Raw genomic sequence first — 23,060 nt, forward strand, 5'->3', positions numbered from 1 at the left:
CACACTAACTGCAAATAAGCATATGAAAAGATGTTCAACATCACGTAAGATTAATGTCTTTTCTGTCGAAGTTAAACTTGCAGTTTGAGCTTCCTACTATGTAACAAAAATGTGTTTGCTGTAATATAAAACCTGAATTTCACAGTGTGTAGTTAGGTGGAGCTACTTCTATGTTACTAACCAAATAGTTAAAATGTAGCCATTTTGAATCCCCCAACATATTTTCATTTGTTCTCAGTCTTCCAAACATAATGCCTATAGTGTCCTAGGTGATTCAATCCTAACTATAGTCCTTCCTTTTGCCCTCCACAATTTTTAAATTAGTCAATCCCATATAGTGTAATCTTGAACTCCTTCTATCAGAGCAAAGGGATAAAAACCTGGGCAAACTTCCCATCCAGTATGCTTCCTTGTCAGATTTTTTCTGGTAGTTTCCCTGGCTGAGTAACTTTTGAGTACATGTCTGATTTCTTCAAGTACCCCAATATTTCTAATAATCAATAGCCAGTAGGGAAGTGTAAACTAAAACCACATATTGAAATTACCATTGCGTGCCTATTTGAATGGCTAAAACAAAAAGTTGGCAACGTCAAGTGCTAGGAAGGATACGGAGCAACTAGAACTCTCATACTACTGGTAAGAATACAAACTGGTACTAATCACTCTGCAACAGTTTGGCAGTTTATTATATACTGACCATGTGAGCCAGTAATCCAACTCCCAGGCATTTACCCAAGAGATGAATTAATGTTCACACAAAAGGTTCACAGCAGCTTTTTTCAAAACAGGCAAAAACTGGAAGCAATCCAGTACCCTTTTACTGGCAAAAAAACTATAATTCTACAACTCAGCAATAAAAAGGAACTACTAATAAATGCAAAAACAGACTGATCTCAAATGCATTATGGAACATGGTATAAGTGATTCAAAAAACCATATAAAATGACTAAATTTATACAACATTCTGGAAAATGGCAAACTACAGGGAAAGAAAAATATCAATGGTTGCCAGAGGATGGTAGTGGAAGGACAGATTGACTACGGAGATGCACAAGGTAATGTTTTGGGGTGATGGGAATGTTTGCTCAAAACTGCAGAAATGGTTACACAACTGCATGTTTTATTACAATTCTAATACATAAGAGCAAATTTTTACTATGTGTAATTTATCCCTCATTTACAAAATATATTAATCAGACTTCCTAGAACACACACACAAATCTAATACACAAAATGTTCACTTAGACCTAAGATAATAATCACATATCCTAAAAAGAGTGGTGGTGGTGGGGGGGTCATCTCCACAGTTCTATAATTTTACCAAAGAATAACTAAAAGTCTATTTTTTCATTTTTGAGTGTCAAGAGAGTAAATGACTAATTAAAAGCAAAAAGAAAAGAAAAATCACCAGCCATTTCCAATTCAAAACCAACCTGATAAGGTGGATTTCGTAGCTTAGACTGTCTTGCAGCAGCTGCTGCCCCACCATATGTTGTTTTTCCAGGATAAAAAGGAGAATCTCCAAGCTGACTTGTTTTAAGGTTTGAAGAATTCCCAAGTGACTGCACAGAAGCACAATGACAAATTTTCAGCAAAAATACTCAAAACTAGTGTGATTAAATCCAATCCAGTTAGTACTCACAGGGGAAAGTGTTCCAAAGGCAGATAAGTTGAATGCTGGTTTTTTTGAGCTGGTGGCAGTATGTTGTGAGAGTGAATGAGAACGTTCAGCCTCTGGAGACCACAGAGGTGGCAATGAAGTGTTCTTTGAAACAGCTATATCTGAAATGAAAATATGTAATTTATATTAATAGCACCAATTACAAGACTCTAGATTTTCATAAAGAAAAATAAAAATTAAAGCTAAGTCAAACAGCCACTAATTGGCCTAAACCATAGACCAATTATACAGAATAGAAGACACTAAGACAAACCCACACAGATAAAAATATAAGTCATCTGATCCTTGACAGAGGTGCTAAAATCATAAACTGGAGAAAAGACAGCTTTTTTAACAAATGGTGCTGGGAAAACTGGAGATCCATATGTAGAATGAAACTAGACCCTTATCTCACACCCTGCACAAAAACCAACTCAAAATTGATCTAAGAACTCAGAATTAGACCAGAAAATATGCAACTCCTAGGATAAAATGTAGGGTCAATACTCTAGCTTTTAGGCACAGGCAACAACTTTCTCAATAGGACCCCCAAAGCTCAGGATAAGTCCAAGAGTTAATAAATGGAAAACCATCAAATTTAAAAGCTTCTGCACAAAAAAGGAAATAATTAGGAATATGAAGAAAGAACTCACAGAATGGGAGAATATCTTCACTACCTACTCTTCTGACAGAGGGTTAGTATCTAAAATATGTGAGGAGCTCAAAAAACTTCAAATCAAAAATCAAATAATACAATTAATAAATGGGTGAATGAATTAAAGACACTTCTCAAAAGAAGAAATACAAATGGCCAACAAATATATAAAAAAATTTTCAACATCATTAGCAATTAAGAAATGCAAATCAAAACTACACTGAGATTTCACCTCATACCAGTCAGAATGGAAGTTATCAAGAACATAAATAATAATAAATGCTGGAGAGGATGAAAAAAAAAGGAACATTTTTACGATCTTGGTGGGACTGTAAATTAGTACTAACCACTATGGAAATCAGGAAGGAAGCTCCTCAAAAGACAAGGCAAGGAACCACCATGTGACTCAGCTTTATCACTTCTCAGTATTCATACTGAATAAGTAAAGTCAACATATTATACAGTGATACATGCATATCCATGTTTATAACAGCACAATTCACAATAGCCAAACTATGGAACTAGCCTAGGTGTCTATCAACAAATGAACAAAGAAACTGTGGTATATATACATAAAGGAGTTTTACTGAGCCATAAAGAAAAATGAAATCATGTCATTTGCAGGAAAATAGATGAAACTAGTGATCATCATGGTAGGTAAGTCAAACACATAAGGTCAAAGATCATATGTTGTCTCTCATATGCGGAAGCCAGAGAGGTAAAAGGAAATCAAAGGTGAGGGTGAATGTCCTAAAATCAAAGAAAGATCAGTAGAGGAAAGGGACCAAGGGGTAAGAGGTGGAGAGGAAGGGAGGTAAAGAGTTCAGGAATGATACTGGTCAAATTATATTGTCATATTGTGTGCATATATGAATATGTAATGACAAATTCCACAATATGTACAACTCAATGCACCAATAAAAAAAAATGTGCAGAAAAAAATTCATCCCATGAAATCTAATTTTACCACCAAAATTACTTATTGTCAAATGAAAAAAATACCTTTATCAGAGGCTCTTGAAGAAAAACCACTGGTAGTTGAGATGTTGTCATCATCATGCTGAGAGGTAGAATCTTTTATTTCCTTTACAAGGGAAAATCCAGAACTGCCAATTGGGAATGCCGAGGACGTGGACGGCTGACAGTGCAACGCTGGGGATTCCAGCATGGAGAAGTTCAGGTGACTCCGATGAAGAGAAGGCCTTGTTAATACATCTGGGTAACTGGAAGCAGTACTAGTTGTTGAAGGTTCTTCAAAAAAAGAGCAATAAATACTATAAATATGCAACTTAGAAAAAATTAATACAATATCATAATCAAATAGTCTTTAAGAAAACACACTATATTAATAGTTTCAATTACAAATCACTGAGGATTCCCGAATGATGAATCGGGATAAGACGAATTTAAGACACTCCTTAACCAAACAAGGTTGTAATTAACTGAACTTGAAGTTACCAAACCTAGTATCAAAATATAGTTCAGTGATCATAAAGTGCATGTCCCAGATTCTTCTTGAACAGGTGTTTCTGTAAGATCTGCTCGTAAAATCATAAAACAATAAGTGTTAAATTAAATGTCTCTCCAGAAATAGCCACTATTAACTTCATGTATCTCTCAGACATTTTCTATGAATACAGACACGCTGTCCCCTAACATAATCATATTATCATCCTGTTTTTAAATAAAATACAAAATAGGGCTAGGGATGTGGCTCAGTGGTTGAGTGCCCCTGAGTTAAATACACAATACTCACCCCCCAAAAATGAAGAGCTCTGAATCATCGTTTCACCATCTACAAATGGCCAATAAACACTTTCAAAGATGCTCAACACTATGAGTCATCAAGGAAATGCAAATCAAAGCCAAAATAAGGACGGGGGGTACAGTTCACTAATAGAGTGGCTGCCTAGTGAGCAGCATGCATGAGGAGGTCCTGGGTTCAATCCCAGATACGGGGGACAGGGGGGAAGACAACCAACTTGACTCAAACCACGTATCATTACACCTATTAAGATAACCATAATCAAAATAAATTCAATTTGTTTTGGTGATGATACATAAAGAAAATGAAACTTTCATATACTGCAGAAAGGTAAGATGATATAGCCACTTTAGAAAACCCTTTAACAGTTCATCAAAATGCTTAACATAGTTTATTATATGCCCCAGCAATTTTACTCCACACAAAAATTTGTACACAAACATTCACAGCAATACTCATATATCCAAAAAGTGAAAGCTCAAATGCCCATTAGCTAATAAATGAAGAGTAAGTATATCCATACAATGGAATATTGTTCAATAAAAACAAATGACATTCTGACACATGATAATCTGAATGAATTCTGAAAACACTGTGGGAAGCAAAAGAAAATCAGAGACAAAGAATACCTATTTTATGATTACGTTCATATGAAATGCCTAGAATAGACAAATTTACAGGGATAGAAAGCAGATCAGTGGTTGTCAGGAGGTGAGGAAGAAAGGATTGAAGAGTGACTGGTAAAAGGTATGTGGTTTCCATTGAGTGACAACAAAGGTTCTAAAACCAATGGTGGTGATGGGTGCAAACTCCAGTGAATGTACTAAAAACCACTAAACTGCGTTTTAAATAGATGAATTTTATGGTGTCTATCTCACTGAAGCTGTAATGAGATGCAACATATATCAATGAGATGTCTTAATAAAGCTATAAAAAAAGCATATCAAGTGAAATGACAAGAATAGTATCTCCAAATAAAGCCTATTTATGGGTTATACTAAATGTAGTCAAAACTTGTAAACATGACAAAATTTTGTAAAGTTGATTCAAATAAGTCCAAGCCTTTAAAACGCATAGTAACTGAACTGTGACTAGTGGAATGACCCAAATGACTGAGTTCTAGAGAGAACAGGACCCCACTAGTTATACTAGTGTTCTGAGAGACACCATCAGTTTTATTCTAACAGTTAACGTTTGTGCAGTGACCCCTTAGTGCTAGGGTTTATTCTAAGGGCTTCATGATTACTTTTTTCTTCTTTTTTTAAAGTGGGCTCAGGGCTGGGGAGATAGCTCAGCTGGTAGAGTGCTTGCCTCCCAAGCACAAGGCCCTGAGTTCGATCCCCAGTACCGCAAAAAAAAAAAAAAAAAGAATATCTAAAGTGGGCTCAAATGGTCTTCCCACCTCTGCCTCCCCAGTAGCTGGGACTACAGAAGTGCGCCACCATGCCCAGCTTACAATTACTCTTGCTGAAACAACTTATGAAGGCAGAGAGGAGGAAACACCACCCTGTCAAACACTACATAGCTAATATTGGTGATATCGAAATTCAAACCCAAAGTCTGAATTTGTACTTTTGACTGATTTATCAGACTTCCTTAATGAACAAAAAACTGATAAATAACAAAGACATTCAATTTAAACCTCATCATCACCCTCCCCACACATGGTTTATGTTCTACTCAATGAGATTCACTACAGCCACATAACATTAAGATATTTAAAATAGGGCATGGAAATCTATCATTCATAAAAAATATATCCATAGGTTATTTACCTTCTGTATTACTGACAGCTGGCTCAGGGGTGATTCTCCCATCATTAATATTAGAGCTCTCCTCATGGCCATATATCACATGATCATCATCTCTATTTTCTGGCCAGTGTGGAACCTCACTCGTGTCTGTTGAGCAGCTACATGCATCTTCATTCTTGTTGAAATATCTTTGTAGCCACCCTGGCACAATATTCTTAACAGATTCTGTAACCCTGCTAAGAATGCCCTGTTGGGAGAGAACACAAGACAATTTTAGAAATTAATCTTTTAAATACATAATCACTTACAGAAAAGAGAGTCATGCCAAGCAAACCACAATTATTTCCAACAAACTTTACCTAGTTCAGTTACTAAAGTGTTATGATATAATATTTCATATTTTATATATATGAAATTCTTACTTTTTGTTTGTTCTATAAACATACATGAACCAACATTTGTCCCAAGTGGCTAATTATTCTAATCCTTTAAAATACCCAATGAGCCATCAAATAAGCAAAATCTAGTTTAGATTCAGCAAAAGTATGCACTAAATGTTTTAATCCAAGAAAAGGCATCCTTTTCTATCTCAGTGTATTAAAAGAAACAATTCAAACCATACCTTCAATAACAAGTATTTTAATGCACATTTTTTAACAAAACAAAAAAAATCAGACTAACAGAAGTGTTTAAAACAGAAAGACAACTAATCCACCATAAATTCAAGAAATATTCTAATATCTTTTCTGATAGTTAAATTTTACTTATTAAATGTTGCCTAAAAATATGAGCAATTAATTTGATAAATTTTAAAGGAAGAAATATAATGTGGTATAATAACTACAAGAATTATTAACATTTCCTGTAACGTTAGTATTGAGCCAGGCACTGTTGTAATCAATTTATATCATTCCATTTAATCTCACCATAACTTTATGAAGTTGGAACTAATACTCCCACTTTAGGGATGGAGACAATAAGTAAAGTAATATACCCCAGGCACAAACACAACTACTACAGTATATCTAGGACAGAATAAAAGCATGGGCCTTGTGATTACCATGACCTAGAATAAAATTTAAATATCTCCCTGTCCTTTGATTTATTCTAGCTTAAATAAGAACAGCCCTTCCTACTAACTAAAAGAATTATAATGAAAATCAAATGAAATAATGTGAAAGTACCTTTCAAGTTATAGGGTATAACAAACATTGGTAATTTTATTACTAGCTAGGAAAAAAGCTAATAGAAAAAACTGTGGTAAAGTAAACAATTGTAGGCAACAATTTCCTTCATTAAGCAGCATTAATTGGGTTTCAGAATGACAGAGGGGAAAAGCTTTAGCAGATAAAAAGAAAAAAGTCAAGACAGAATATACAAATCTACTTTGAAAGCAAACTCAAGACAGAGGTCTTAAAAATCCTGATAACAGAAAAATATGGAACACATGTCTGATATAGGCACCTAAGCAGCCATTTCCTCACTGTTTGAAAAGGTACAAGTAACAAACTGGAAGTATGTAATTATTTTCCCATGTGTTCTATGAACAGATTTTCAACAGATCTACAAGACAAATTCATGAAGCTAACGGTTTCAGAATATTCACTACTGAAAAACACAAATCCAGTTTTCTTTTTCTATGCTATGATACATAATATTAGTTACTTTAAGAAAAAAAAATATTATACCTACCATCTAGATTTATTATTTTTAATAACATTCATACAGTACTAGTTCTTTACCCCTCCCCAATATTTCAAAAGACATGGAAGTGCTTAAAATACAGTTTAAGACAGCCTTTCAAAAAATAAGACATATGATATGAGGTTACAGGTTAGCTTAAACCAGTACAAAAAGAACTTAGGGTGGAAAAAGTCAGTTATGGACTTCTGAGTGTTCAGCTATAAAAACATCAAAGATCCTCATGACCCTTTCCTTATCCATCTAAAGGAAACAGAACAACTTAAAAATGACACCATATTTAATCAAGTCACTTGTGTGACAGCATGAAATATCTTGGAGAACAACAAAAAACAAATCTGAATAATCAAATGGATAAAAAAAAACTTATTCCCTGAAGTACATGAACTGTATTTATAGACTTTCTCTCTCTCTCTCTCTTTTTTTCTTTTTTTTGGTGGGGATTGAACTCACAGGCACTCAACCACTGAGCTATACTCCCAGCCCTATTTTGTATTTTTTTTATTTAGAGACGGTCTCATTGAGTTGCTCAGTGCCTCATTATTGCTGAGGCTGGCTTTGAACTTGAGATCCCCCTGCCTCAGCCTCCCCAGTTCCTGGGATTACAAGAGCCATAGCGCCTGACCTGACTGTCTCTTTTATAAACTAAAATTTAACCAATTTAACTAGTCTCAGCTGAGAACAGCTTAGCACAGGAGAAGTTCAGTGGGGCAGAGGAGTTACTAGTGGCGCAGTAAATGACAGCAAAAGGACTTTTTAAAAAGTATATTATAAAATTGACCTGTAACCATTATGACAAAACGAACATTCCTGCACTTCAATAATCAAATACACCTTTGTTAAATGACACACATCATCAAGAAAAAGTTAAATTAAGCTTAACATACTATAATACTAGTGGTTCTCAAAGTGTGGTTCCTTCAGCTACTGTGGCATTATCTCAGGTCCTTCATCAATCACCGAACTGAATGCACTCCTAAAGAGGGCTCTCTTAATCAAGTCCTCCCAAGTGATTCTAAAGTTACGTTAAAGTATGAGAACCAACATCATAGTTAAAGAGATCAGGAAATCAGAAACATTGCGGAAATTATAACATTGTGGGGGGAAAGCTCCTCTACAATAGGTTAATAAATTCAAGCATACTTAAAAGACTCAAACTTCAGTTGTCTAGTAAAACACACACGTGGAGCACTAGTCAGACAATAATTAAAATATAATGAAAATATCCTAAAATGAGTCAGAACAACAAAGTCTGAAGTAACCATTTTGGACTGTACTGAATACAATGCTATTCAAACACCACTTTTCTTCATTCAATCAATACTGACTAACTGCACACTGCGCATCAAGAATTAAACACTGGGGATACAGTAGTGAACAAGTTTCTGCCCTCTTGGAGTTTAAAAATTAGGGAAAAAAACATAGTGTATCACACATACCCATATAATATGGTGAGTGAGTGTCATGAATAAAAATCAGGAGCAAGAAAAATGGGATGGGTGTCCCATTATGTAAGTATAGAAAAATCAAGGAATAAGCCATGCAAACTGCCACTGTGTAAGTTTCAGAGACTGAGGGAACAAAAGGTTGAGAAGACCCAAATAAAGGAGTATCCTTCACATAGGCTATCCAAACTTAGGGTTATCTTATCAATAAATACAAAACTATAGTATATCTTAAAATAAACTTTAAATTCCTCAAAAATCCCCTTGAAACATGCCTGTGCGTGTGTCAAGAAGCCACCTCATCTTTTATTGTGTAGGTCACACATCTAATCATTATAAAAGGACTAACACAGTGGTTCTCAAAAAGTGTAGTCCTCAGCTGGGCTTGGTGGCAGTGGCACAGGCCTGTAATCCCATCCACTCGAAAGGCTGAGGCAGAAGAATCACAAGTTCAGAGCCAGCCTGTTATTTAGTGAGGCCCAAAGCAATTTAGCAAAACTCTCAAAAATAAAAAGGGTTGGGGATGTGCTCAGGGACTGAAAGCCCATGGGTTAAATCCCTGGTCCTGCCTCAAAAAGTCTTCAGATGAGCAGTGTCACCCAGATCGTTAGAAAGACAAATTTATTTTTAACAAGCTCTTGGAATGATCATTATGCAAATTAAATTCTGAGAATGCTACTAAAATTATTTAAAAACTTAGTGACCTATTATCCATATAAGACCTTGATAAACATAACCCTGAGTATAAACTTCACTCTAATATAAAGTAAAACTTTACTTAAAAGATCACCCTACTTTCAAAATTAACAAGTTCATCCTACCATTATACCTATTTTTATAAACATCTACATCATAATATCAACTCTGAAAATCAATCAGAAGTAAATATGGACCCTGGAGTTAATTTTACTTCCACTTGCTAGACTTGCAAAGATTATGTATTTGCTTATAGTAGATAACCAAATACAAGACATCAGGATTATTTAAAACTCCTCAAGAAGAGAAAACACCTCTTTATACACAGAACTGGGTAATGGTACAGATGGGACCTCTACCTAACGAACAGAGCTGAAGAAGTACTTTCTTGTCTGGCAACTTTTAAGAGTCTTAAAGAACCAAAATCATACTTCAGTCATTAAGAGAAAACTGAGAAAGTGAAAGGAACTGGAAAAGAGGAAAATGGTTTCTTTTTGGAGTTAGGTTTCCTTTGATCTTACAACCAAAGAAGGCCCAGTATAACCCAACTACCTTTTCAGGAGTTCTATAGGTCTTTACAGGAATGGGGTTGGTCAGTATGAAAAAAGAATGCTTTATGATTTAAAAAACATAAGTGAATAAACATAGCTAGTAATGGCAGCACACACCTGTAATCTCAGGGACTCAAGTCTGAGGCAGGAGGATTGCCAATTTGAGGCCAGCCTCAGCAACTTAGCAAGACCCTATCTCAAAATGCACATATAAAGGGATGGGGATATAGTTCAGTGGCAAATCCCTGGGTTCAATCCCTGGTACCAAAAATAAATAAATTATAAATAAAATAAAGTAAAATAAAATACAATGGGCTGGAAATGCAACTCTCTTGTAATGCTTTCGGGTTCAATCCCCTACCTTGAAGGACATGGGCAAGGGTGGGGAGAGACCCACACACCCACAAACAAAAGGAAAAACCCAAGAAAGAAACAGAAATACGCTGAAAGGTACAGCGAATACTTACATCCTACTTTACCAAATCAGTTTCAGGAATAAGTCTAGCAGCCCCCATTGTAACTCCATGGAAGATTTCCTGAAGAAAACCACCTCTGACCCTCTAGGTCTGGACAGTCATTCCCTTATGTGAATACCAATAGTGCCCTCTAACCACCACAGGATGGCAATTTGCCAAACAGCATGGTAATTAGTCTGTCCATGGACTTCACTAGAGCACTAGTTCTGTGCGAGTTGCCATCAGGGCTTACCGACCATTGACTCATTGGTGCACGGGTTTAATTAAGCTACAGTGGCACAGCTCAAATAACAGCTTATTGCCACATAAGAATATTCTCGGGCAAGTTTCTAAAAACATCAATAATTCTAAAACTCAAAAACAAGTAATACATTTACTTGATGTTTCATTTTCAGCAATTATCATTTTTGTTGCCAGGCTAACATCCCTTGCCCACAAAAACCAACTGAAGCTGTCCCAGAGCAACAAAAAACTGAACCATCCTCTGGAATGATAAATAACAAAGCCAACTAAATGAGAGCAGAAAGGCAGCTCAAAAAAGCAAAATTAATGATGTGTTCAGGAAAAACCAGAACAAAAAAAGGCATTAAAATCTTAAAAACACTCCCTGTGGCACTGAAGCAAAGTCTACACTAGATAGTAAGAAAAAACATGAGTTAATTTCAAGGATGAGAGGAGTGAATTTTTAAACTTGGATTTCTTACATCTAGTGGGTTCTCTCCCCATGAACTGAGAGTTCTTCGTTTGGCAAAACACATCAAATAAATCACCAGATTGAGCATGGTGGCTCAACCTATAATCCCAACAACTAGGGAGGCTGACGCAGGAGAATTGCCAAATTCAAGGCCAGCCGTGGCAACTTAGCCAGACCCTGTCCCGAAATAAAAGAAAAAATTTTAAAAAATTCCTGTGTATGGCTTATTATATAAAAATAAATTTGGAAAAGAAATTTTTAAAAGGATTGGGAATGTAACTGTTACTTAGCGGAAAAGCCCCCCTGGGTTCAATTCCAGGGGTGGAAGATGGGGATAACTGGGATTTAAAATAAATAAATGTCCAATTTGCAGGCCACAGAGAAATTCAATTCAATACTACATATACATCAAGAACATTCACTGTGTAAAGAAAGCATTGTGGGACATATTAGGTTTTCAAATTATATTTAACCAGAGTTCAAGGATTAAAGAAGAAAGACTAGAGTGAGGGAAGGGGAATGGTTATTATATACAACACCAACTCAGAATTCATTTACAATTAAAAAGCCATTCTTTTTGTAAAAATCTTTCACCACTAGCATCTTCCAACATGGACAGTTCCTTATCATTCCTACACATCCTTCCTTCTCTGAGGTTTGTTTTGTTTTGTTCTGTTTCCTTTGGGGGGGGATTGTTTGTTTGTTTGTTGTTATTGTTTTGTACTAGGGATTTGCTTAATCACTGAAACACATCCCTATCCCTTTTTTTATTTTTTATTTAGAGACAGGGTCTTGCCAAGTTGCTGAGGCTGGCTTTGAACTTATGATCCTCCTGCCTCTGCCTCCTGAGTCCACTCCCTTTTCTTCACATTAACCTTTACTAAATAGTAGTATTCAGATTCTAAATCTCCTTTCTGGGGCTGGGGAGGTAGCTCAGTTGGTAGAGTGCTTGCCTTGCAAGCACAAGGCCCTGGGTTCGATCCCCAGCACCACAAAAAAATAAATAAATAAATAAAATAAAATAAAATCTCCTTTCTGAAATCATTTCACTGGATCTGTAATGACAAAATCAAAAACAATCACCAGTGTTAAGTTTGGCTGTAGTGATTTGTTATTTTAGATGTGTGCATTGCAGAGACCTGTCACCAACCCTTAGAAAGTTTTCTTCCAGTAGACACCTTCCTGATCCATTTATCACCCATGTCACTAGACTCACCTTCCCAAACTCTTTTCAGTCTTATTTCATATAATTTCCCAAGTCGGTTTTCCCCTTTGCTCCCTCAAACCCCAAGTGAAGAACAACCTGAGAATATGCCTGACTTAAAAAAAATAAATAATTACAAAAACAAACACAAAATAGTAAAAACATTAGTCAATGTAATCTTTCAGAATTTACGGTATTTTTTAATAAAGTTTCTTTGTTAGGTTAACAATTATTTCCATGAGGGAGAAAAGTAATTAGTATTTAAATTCTAATGAAGTTATATACCAAATTAAGTTTTGATAATCCTAATTTGACTTCCAAATCTAAGGTACTGCCGTATTTTATAAGCGATTAAGTCACTCAGTGGCCAGACTTATTCTATCCAAGCAGTCCAAGTTCTCTAGCCATTTAAAATACTTTTCTGATCAAAGAACAAAAAACCTACAATTGGCTACAGATTTCAACCTTTTTAAAAACTTTCTTCCATAAATGCAGTTAAGGAGAAATAAGACCCATTAAAAACCCACAGTAGTGGGGCTGGGATTGTGGCTCAGTGGTAGAGCGCTTGCCTAACGTGTGAGGCACTGGGTTCGATTCTCAGAACCACATACAAATAAATAAATAAAGATTCTCCAACAACTAATAAAAATGCTTAAAAAAAAAAAAAACCACAACAGTTAAAGCCACTAAAATTTACCTATAAGATACACCCACACTTTTCTCACCTGCGATGTTTGAAAACGGGGGTAAAAGTTTATTTCTTAAATCACACTATGAAAAAGATAAGCAAAAGCAAACAAACTGACAAACTCATATATACAGACAGGAACAGCATCTTATTCTATTTCTGACAATAAACTGTAGCTGGCAGCAAGATGTGAAAACAGGCTTCCCAATAAGAAACTTGTAAAAATATATTTCAATCATGACCATAAACAAAGTAGCTACAAATAAATGTTTTAAAATATGGAATCAATCTTTCTAATAATACTCTTAACCTAAAGAAAACAAGTTTCATTAAAGACCGAAGTTTTCATTTTATTTCAATCAAGTTGCTACCTGCCTTATCAGAGAACTTTTCAGGAAATAAAAACATCATCTGGGCTTTGTCATCTTAATAAAAAAAAATTAGTAACTAGCCAGGCTAGTGGCCCACACCTGTAATCTCAGCAACCCAGGAGGCTAGAGAATCACAAGTTTTGAGGTCAGACTCTGCAACTTAGCAAGCAAGGCCCTAATCAACTTAGGGAGACCCTATCTCAAAATGAAAAATAAAAAAGGGCTGGGGATGTGGCTCAGTGGTAAAGCATCCCTGGGCTAAATCACTAGTACCAAAACAAAAAAACAAAACAAACCAACCAAAAAAACCCCTAGCTTTCATTAAATAATACTTGGGACTTTTTTCCCCATATACTTAAAATGACTGGCACGTCTATGAGGAAAATACTCAGTACTTAAAAGGGTAGTAGTTGTTTAGAATTTGGCCTCACCACCTCATCACTCAGTAAACAAAGATCTCAAAATATAAACCTATTAAGGATTGAACTTGGGAAAGGGGTGAACCTCTAATAGGTAGCAAAATTTAGACACAATTCATGCCAAGCACCAGGAGCACATCTGAAATCCCAGTGACTTGGGAGGCTGAGGCAGGAAGATCACAAGTTCCATGCCTGCCTCAACAACTTAGCAAGCCCTAAGCCAGACCCTGTCTCAAAATAAAATAAGCAAATAAGGCTGGCAATGTGGCTCAGTGGTAAAGCACCTCTCATTCAACGCTCCCAAAATCATACACAATTTGAAGACATTTAAATTCAAAGGGTCTAGTTCATCATAACAATTTCAAATGAGTCTTACATGCCAGATCCTGTACTGTACTAAAGTTATACTTACATTATCTCATTTAACCCTCACAACAAGTTTTACTTTACGGATGAGGAAATTAAGCAGAATTTAAATTGCCCGAGTCAGGGCAATCTAATGGGATTCGAACTCAGTTGATCCCATTGGGGATGTTTTTCCAATCCATTATTTCCATTTTTCTATCCACTGATAGTATTAAGCATCTAGGATAAGCCAAATAAAGACAAAAGTCAGAACTACTTAGAGACTTCTAGAATGAGTTAAACATTCAACCTTTAAATATCCCTCCTTTCCAAAACTGAGAACACTTCAGCCATCAGATATCACACAGGACATACTTAACCGGGGCAAAGTATCATAAAGAAAATACCAAAACAAACAAAAACCACTCTATCATATAAACCAGCTCAGCAAATTACGGTCTATAGGCTAAATCCAGGCCTTGGCCTGTTCTTACACAGGATAGGAATGGTTCTGATATTTGCAAAAGGGTTGTAAAAAGAAAATAGAGAAGTGGCAATAGAAGAATCTAAAAATTTACCATCTATTCCTTTACAGAAAAAGTTTACCAACCCCTGATGTAAACTACTTCTTTTTTGTACCAGGGATTGAACCCAGGGGCATTAAACCACTGAGTAATATCCCCAGCCCTTTTTATTCTTTTATTTTGAGACAGGGTCTCACTAGGTTGCTTACAGTCTCGCTAAATTGCTAATTTGAACATGTGATCTTCCTGCCTCGGCATCCTGAGCCACTGTATGCCCAGCTTGATGTGAACTGATTCCACCCCCCTTTTAAAAGTTACATGTGGAAGTTGACTTGTAAGATACAAACTCTATCTAAAAGGAATTCTATATCTAGAACAATTAAAGGAAGATTCCCTTAGCTTCAAACCAGAAGACAAACCACACACCCAAAATCCTAGGGCAAAAAAAAAAAAAAAAAAAACAAATGGCTCCCTCTCACCAGGAGGTGGCAGTAGTTTCTTCTAAAGGAAGTCCTTTCTTCCAGTTCTGGATGGCTCATGCTCAAAACTGTGGGGACTATTAAGAGAAGAGGTTTGACCTCTCCACAGAACTACACAAAAATTAAATGGGAAAGGATACTACACAGGTGACAAGAACCAACCACATTCTCTTTAGTGACCTGTTCACTCCCAAGTAGAAAAATGATACCATTCCTTTCCTAAAAGTGTCTCAGCTAAAAGGTAAACAGGCGGGGGCGAGTGCAAGTGAAGACTATCAACTTGCACTGTTCAAAGCTATTCTCATTTTTGCTTCTACAACTCTTTAAAAAAAGTTACTATCCTTCAGTGAGTTGAGCAAAACAATGGATTTGTCTCCACAACTTCACGCACAATGACATCTTAAAGATCATAAGTTACAAGGAGAAAATGTTAAACTTTAGACATTTCCCAGCAGAGCTAAACCAGAACTCAAAATAGGAGATTACAAGTCAACTGAACATATGCAGAAGTCAAAGGTACTGCAACTAGTCAGCTGGCCTGGCAGGCTTTGGCAAACATCCATTAACTAACAGTGCCAGATCTTTCATTCTTATTCCAACCTTCTACTACACAACTGAAGGCTTCATTTTCACCCAGAAAACCTTGAACACTTCATCAGTTAACATTAGTATGAAACATGCCATGTCATGAAGCTCCTTGCTATTCATGATGACTCAGCAGCTGCTGCAAAACATCCACTTGATTGTCTAGTACAGTTGAGAGCAAGCAGGTCCACCAAAGTTCCAGTAAGGACTAATAAAGCTCCTTATTTTAAGATGAAAATAAAAAAATAAATAATAGAAGAATATTCTTTAATATATTGCCAAATACTTCGGTAGTTTCAAGAAACCCCTAAACACCTTTGAGCCCAATTCAAAAGCTAAAATATATTTTCTTTTTTAATTAAATGGCTAGTACAAGCAGCCAAACGTATTTTAGATAAGAGGTGATGATAAATTATCAAGATTTAAAACAAAACCACACAGCCTGAAATCACAGCAGCTCTAAAAACAACTTGGTGTTATGCTATTAAGGCATCCCTCCCAAATTAGATTTTTATCTAAGTACTTTTTAAAATAAGCTGTGATTATCACTTTTGCCACTGAGAATATACCATTTCTCTTCTAAACTCAGTCCAACCCATTCGTTAGTCTTTATTCAAAAAATTCAGGGCTGGGGTTGTGGCTCAGTGGTAGAGCACTCACCTAGCACCGGTAAGGTACTGGGTTCGCTCCCAGCACCGCATAAAAATAAATAAATAAAATAAAGGTATTGTGTCCATCTACAACTGAAAAAAAAATTTTTTTTTAAATTCACTTTTCTATACACACCATAAGAGAGCTAGGAAAAACACTCAAAGAGTTTATTCTTAAGAGAAACAGAAAGCATGTATGTCTAACTTCCATTCTACAAAGGATTAAGTAAGGTTAATGGTCAGGCTTGTGACCTGAATTCTAATCTTAAATCTGTCTACTACACCCCTGTTCCTCACAAAGAACTCTGAAAACTAAGCTTTTTTGCATGTACGGGGGGCGCGGGGGGGGGGGGGGCGGGCGGTTGTTTGGAGTATTAAGAATGTCAAGACTTCCAACCACTGGTAAAAAAACTACTACATAAACCACGACTTTTTCTATCATAAAATCTCCTTCAAATCTTTACTTTTAAAAAAATCTGTTGATAATGATACAATTTAACAATATCATCAAACAAAACGTTGACGTGTTCAACGTTCAAGCAACCGAAGAAGTGCACCTTTTTAATAGTACACAAGTTCTCAGACCCTTTCGCTATACTTTTTTTAGCAAATTCAAGACACATTTCCTACCTTAGTACCATTGAGAAGTTTTTTTTGGTGGCTTTGCCAAAACAAGGTTACATTTCTCCGCTCAATCCTTCTAAAGAGCGAAGTTAAATGAAATTTTCTCAGAACCTAACGTCCCATTTACGATCAAGATAAACTTCTTTTTATAACTTTAAACATTCACGAGCGCACACGGTGGCTACGTTATAGGACCACCAACACTCCCGGAGGTCCTAAGTACCTAAACTTCTAGAATACGCCCCTTATTATTAAAATACTTGGTGCGTGAGATCAGAGCTGGAGACCTGGTCAACTGTGGAGAACGGCCGATCCCAGGCTCCAAAATAAAGAGGGGGAGGAGAGAAGAGGGGAGGGAAGAGTCGCGCAGTACAGCAAAGACGTACGGGTGGAGAGGGACTTTCAAAATGCCCCAGTGCCACGGTAACCATAACCCGGTGAAGGGAAAAATCTAAGCCACTGTTCTGGCACCGCAGAGGGCCTCGGGCAGGGGGACCAGAGCCACTGAGCAGGCGGAGGCCAAGTTATTCCACTTTCCGCCTAACAGCGCCCCCGCTTCGCGGGGCGCCCGGAGGCCCATTCCGGGGCAGCCCCCTCCCCACGGCCCGCACCCAGGGCCTCCATACAGACAGCCGGCCTCGGGGCCTCGGGGCCTCCGGCCACTTCTTTCCTTTCCCCTCGAAAGGACGTGAGTAATGCCGTCAAGGCCCCGAAACCCGCCAAAAAAGAAACCCACGTCCCTCCAGCCCAGAATTTCCTTTCCCGCCCTGCGCCCGCCCGGGAAAGCCCCTGGCCCCGGGACGGCGAGAGGCGGCCTGACCCCACGTGTGCGCCGCCAGGCCCGGCCTGGCGCAGCCCACTTCCCGTCGCCGCCTCCCGGGCCTCTGCCCGGGCCTCCCGGCCGCTCCACGTGGGGCGCCCGGGCCTCCCGCCGCGGCCCCGCCCGCCGCCCGCCGGCCCCGCAGCGCCGGTCCCGTACCTGGTGCTGCGGTCGCCCCTGCTGGTAAGGCTTAATTGGCCCCTGGTGGCAGCGCCGCGTCCGGATCTTGCCGCCACCGCCCCCTCCGATTCCTCCGGCTCCCGAGGCCATGGTGGAGCCTCGGCGGCTTCCCGCTCCCGGGCGGGAGAGGCAGAGGCGGCGGCCTTAGGGCCTCCCCCGCCCGGCCCCGGCCCAAAAGTCGGCCCGCGCTGCCCACACAGTAAGGCACAGACTCACGGAGAACCGCGAGGTCGCGAGCAGAAACCGAGGGTGCGCGCGCGCCGGCGGCGGGGGGGGCGGAGGGTGAGGCCGCGGACCCGGCTCCAGAACGGCAGCTCGCGCGGACCCCGCGTCTGTTTGTCACGGTCTCTATGGAGATCTCCCGCAGAGGACAGCGCGAGCCGCTCCCGGCGCCGCGGAGGCCTAACCCGACCGCCGGCCGGCGGAGCAGCTTCTTCCGTCGCCCTGGCTGTCGCTGCCGCAGTTGAAGCCGCCGGCGCCGCCCGCCGACCCCTCCCCTCTGCGCGCAGCGCCCGCCCCGCCGTCGTCGTCGTCGTCGTCCCTGCAGTCGCCGCCGCTGTTGCGCCTATTGCCGCTGTTTAGGCCGCCGCCGCGGTCGCGAGCCAGGTTGCCGTCACTGGTCAGCGCCCAACGCGTTTGCATCATCACGCTGCGACCGGGTGATAGGCGAGGAGGAAGGAAGGGCCGTCGAGCCCGCGCTCTCGCCGCGCCGCCCGCTGGGAAATGTAGTTCAACGCCAGCCCGCGGGCGCGCGGAAGGAGCGGCGCCGGGCCGGTAGAGGCACAAAGCCCGGGTACTGTGGCGGCTGCGGGCTGTAAATGAGGTTCTGAAGAGGCGTCCGGATGAGCACAGTAACCTCCTCACACTCTGCGTCTCCCCATCAGATGGTTAAGCTGGCAGAAAGTGCACGTGAAATCAAAGACAGATGAGCTGATGATGCTTTATTAAGACGGAAAAAGAAAAAACAAACCTGGGGTTGAAAAAACTCTGTCCATGAACCTGAGGCCTAAAGCAGAACTAGAAAACAGATGCAGCTTACCAGTGTTTCCTTAGACACACAGGGCTTTGCTGTCAAACACAGCAGGGCTGGCATTCTGGCTTCACCGCTAGGTAGAGCGGTGGACCTTCGCTTTCTCTTCTATAAAAGGGGAATTTAAAAATCCACTTTGTAAAGCTATTAATGAGGAGTAACTGTGATCATCGATGTACAGCACTGGGTGTATTTGCTGGTACGCAAGAAGCACAGCAGATGTTTGCAGTATAACCTATGTAGTCAGCCAACATTACCGGTAAGTAATAATATTCCTAGTAATAAAAGTAAACATATATTTTCTTCCAAATAACATTATATTTAGGAAAGTGAATAGGCCAGATTCAAAAACTGAATTCACTACCTGTAAAGATTCTAGGAAATGGCAGAACGATTTGGTGATCAACTGTCAACTGGTCCAACCCTGTCATTCTTCACAATAGAGGTCCAAAGATTGTAGCTGGCACCATCAAGGACACTGAGCCAGGCAGTCAAAACCAAGATTATAAGCCATCTATAAGAGTTGACACAGCTAGCCCAATGCAGTGGTGCACACCTGTAATCCCAGTGGCTCAATAGGCTGAAGTAGGAGGATCCAGAGATCAAAGACAACTTCAGCAATTTAGGGAGGCCCCAAGCAACTTAGTGAGACCCTGTCTCTAAATAAAATATAAAGGGGCTGGGGAGATAGCTCAGTCAGTAGAGTGCTTGCCTTGCAAGCACAAGGCCCTGGGGTCCATCCCCAGCACCCAAAAATAAATAAATAAATTAATTAATTAATTAAAATAAAATATTAAAAAATGGCTGGGGGATGTGTCTCAGTGGTTAAGCAGCCCTGGGTTCAATCCCTGGTACCAAAAAAAAAAAAAAAAAAAAAGTTTAGACAGCCAAATGGTTAGGGAGAAAAATCTATTGTGAAAAACCCCATAGTCTTAATGTTTCATTTGAGAGAATTATTTTTGAATCTATAATAACTTTGAAGTCAAATAGACAAATCTATCACTTACTAGCTGTGTAGCCTTGGGGAAGTTACTGATCCTCTTTCTAAGCTTCAGTTTCCTCATCTGCAAATAGAATGAATATTTACCTCAACAGGGTGATGGCCCTGCTGAAAGGGTTTATACCTAGCTCATAATAACTTCAGACAGAAAGCATCTAATACTGACTAGGCATCAGCTACAGAAAACAAGCTCCAAGAATTCTATACCCTCTCACCTCCAATCTGTATAATTCAAGTCACTATTTAAATTATATAAGTGAAATTGTAAAGCTAAATTTAATTGTTTGAACTTGTAATACCCTTTAACACTTAAAGGAATCATGCTACCAGGCATAGACTGCAGAGCAAACGACTCTCAGTGGCACCTCTGACTATACCCACCAATACAAGTTGCCAAAAATGATAAACAAAATTAGTCTACTTCCTCTTCTCCCCAGTTCTTTCTATTACCCCATATACTCCAGGTATTTTCTTCCCTCTGAATCACTGCATCTTCCCCGCCTGCCCCCACCCACACACATCACCAATACTGAACCCAGGGAAACTCTACCACTGAGCTCTGTCCCCAGCCCTTTTTATTATTTATTTTGAGACACAGTAGCACTAGGTTTCAGAGGCTGACCTCAAACTTGCAATCCTGCCTCAACCTCCCAAGTCACTGGGATTACTGGCCTATGTCACCACACCTAGAAGAAATCCTCTTCTTTCATAATTCTTAGCTAGGTACTTGTCAAGCAGAATAAGATGCAATGAAAGGAAGTTAGGTAGTTTTATGGGTTTACTTTGTAGACGAAAAATGAGATATGTGCTATAATATCTATTTTGTTGAGAGTAGTTTTAGATAGATCTCCATGATCTTCTACATAGGTGATGATTATTTCCAAGCATTTCATTAGATAGAAAAATAATGTGCAAGTAGTGAGGTTTTCATTCTATTACGTATAATCACAGGTGGAAGACTCAAAATAGCAATGCAGAGTTCAGATTCTAGAAAGTTATTAGAGGTTTTTGCTTATTTGTATTTAAGAAGAAGGGCCATGGCAATGGAAAGATTTTTTTTTTAAAGAGGTAAATCATTATACTCTCATCATATTTTCTGTCTTTAGGGAATGAAGTAATATTTAAGACTAAATGAATTAACTAATGTAACCAAGTTTTGATTAATTACATCCATCACATGATTCCAACATGCGTGAGATTTTTCCTCTTCCTGACTACATGTATTAATGTATATTTGCTTTGGTATATAATGAATGAACATAAATACATGTAACTCAAAGCACATTTGAAATTCATCATTCTTGAATGAAATTCAGTTTTATCGGATGAAATAATAACCAAGTTCAGGAAGACCAGTTCCCATTCTAACATTAAAGACAGCTAATGAATCATTAACAAAAAATATTGCCAGGCACAGTAGTGCATGCCAGTAATCCCAGCAACTGAGGAGGCTGAGGCAAATGCATCACAAGTTCGAGGCCAGCCTCTGCAAGACCCTCAGCAACTAGCAAGATCCTGTCTCAAAAAATAAAAAGAGCTGGTGGTATACTCAGTGGTAGAGCACCTCAGGTTCAATCCTCAGTACCAAAAATATAAAGAGTTAAAAATAAAAAAACAAGTATTTATTGAGAGCCTAATACATGTTGAGTTCTTGCCTTAGTACTTGGTATGTCATTGAATAAAACTGCATCCACAGAGCACACTGTACCCTTTAACTGAATTCTCTTAAAGTTTAATGCATTATGCTCTACTGACCACTAGCACTTGACACTAATAGTTCATCTACAGAATTCTACAGTAGAAATTCTAAACACATGCAATCTATTGCCTTGTTCAATTTTAGAGTTTTTAAAAAAATACAACTCATCAGTTACTCTAGAAAACTAGACTCATCGTTATGGTTGCAAGTATAAAACAATGAACAGTTCCAAAATTCAAATTGCTAACACTAAGTACCAAGCTTCTTTATTTTTTAAAAGCATTTGTAGAAAATACTCCACTTTATCAGACCCTAACTTGTGAAGGCTATTCTTTTAAAGTGCATTCTACTAATTAGCATGGAAACAACTCTAATGTACACATCACCCCACCACCTGTACCAGAAAAGCCCAAACTACCTAGTTTAAGCTAACAGTGGCTTTTGGCCCCTTGCTGCTCACTAACTGCAGCAGCAGAATCCCCTGGGATCTTGTTAGACTAGAATATCTCTGTCCATTCCAGGCCTACTCAATCAGAACCTCCAGATTAACAAGATCACCAGGTGACTTGTATGCACATTAAACTTGAAAAGCACTGTTTTAAAAATCAACTGTGTCACCAGAATTTATTAGGCACATCTGAAGTGTTAAGAATCTGAAACCAAAGATTAGTTATGAAATATTCTTGAATGGAGATATTTTTAAAACACTTTGCTGATTCCCAAATAGCCTTCTTATACAACTTTTCTTTTAGAATTCATGAGAAACAAAAAGAAGACATAGATGTACAGTAAACCATAAATCAAGAAACTATGACCAACTGGGTGTTGTAGTGCATGCCTGTAATCCCAGTGATTCAGGAGGCTGAGGCAGGAAGATTTCGAGTTCATGATCAACCACACAAATGAGCGAGGCCCTAAGATCCTGTCTCAAAATGAAAAGAACTGGGGATACAGCTAATTGGTGAAACACCCCTGGGTTCAATTCCCAGTGGAGCAGGGGACAATGAGCAGAGAGAAACTGAAGAGAAATATCAGAAAACTACTT

At 38.7% G+C, this 23,060-nt stretch overlaps 1 protein-coding gene across 3 annotated transcripts in view; it reads right to left on the reverse strand.

The window, feature by feature from the left end:
- The window catches only part of NUP153 (nucleoporin 153), a 63,685-nt gene extending 44,924 nt beyond the window's left edge, over window positions 1–18,761 (reverse strand). Inside the window, exons 1-5 of one of the 3 annotated variants that reach the window (XM_079147057.1) lie at window positions 18,266–18,761; window positions 5,856–6,081; window positions 3,318–3,566; window positions 1,643–1,782; window positions 1,434–1,562 (exon numbers count right to left, since the gene is read on the reverse strand). In XM_079147057.1, the coding sequence (XP_079003183.1) occupies window positions 1,434–1,562; window positions 1,643–1,782; window positions 3,318–3,566; window positions 5,856–6,081; window positions 18,266–18,376 (855 nt within the window). In that variant the 5' untranslated portion in view covers window positions 18,377–18,761. The remainder of the gene's footprint in view (window positions 1–1,433; window positions 1,563–1,642; window positions 1,783–3,317; window positions 3,567–5,855; window positions 6,082–18,265) is intronic. The other 2 variants (XM_079147056.1, XM_079147055.1) reach the window with 2 other exon arrangements.
- Between the last annotated feature and the right edge of the window lie 4,299 nt (window positions 18,762–23,060).

Source organism: Sciurus vulgaris (genome assembly GCF_902686455.1).
Source record: "Sciurus vulgaris genome assembly, chromosome: 7".
In the NCBI taxonomy this organism is placed as follows: Eukaryota; Metazoa; Chordata; class Mammalia; order Rodentia; family Sciuridae; genus Sciurus; species Sciurus vulgaris.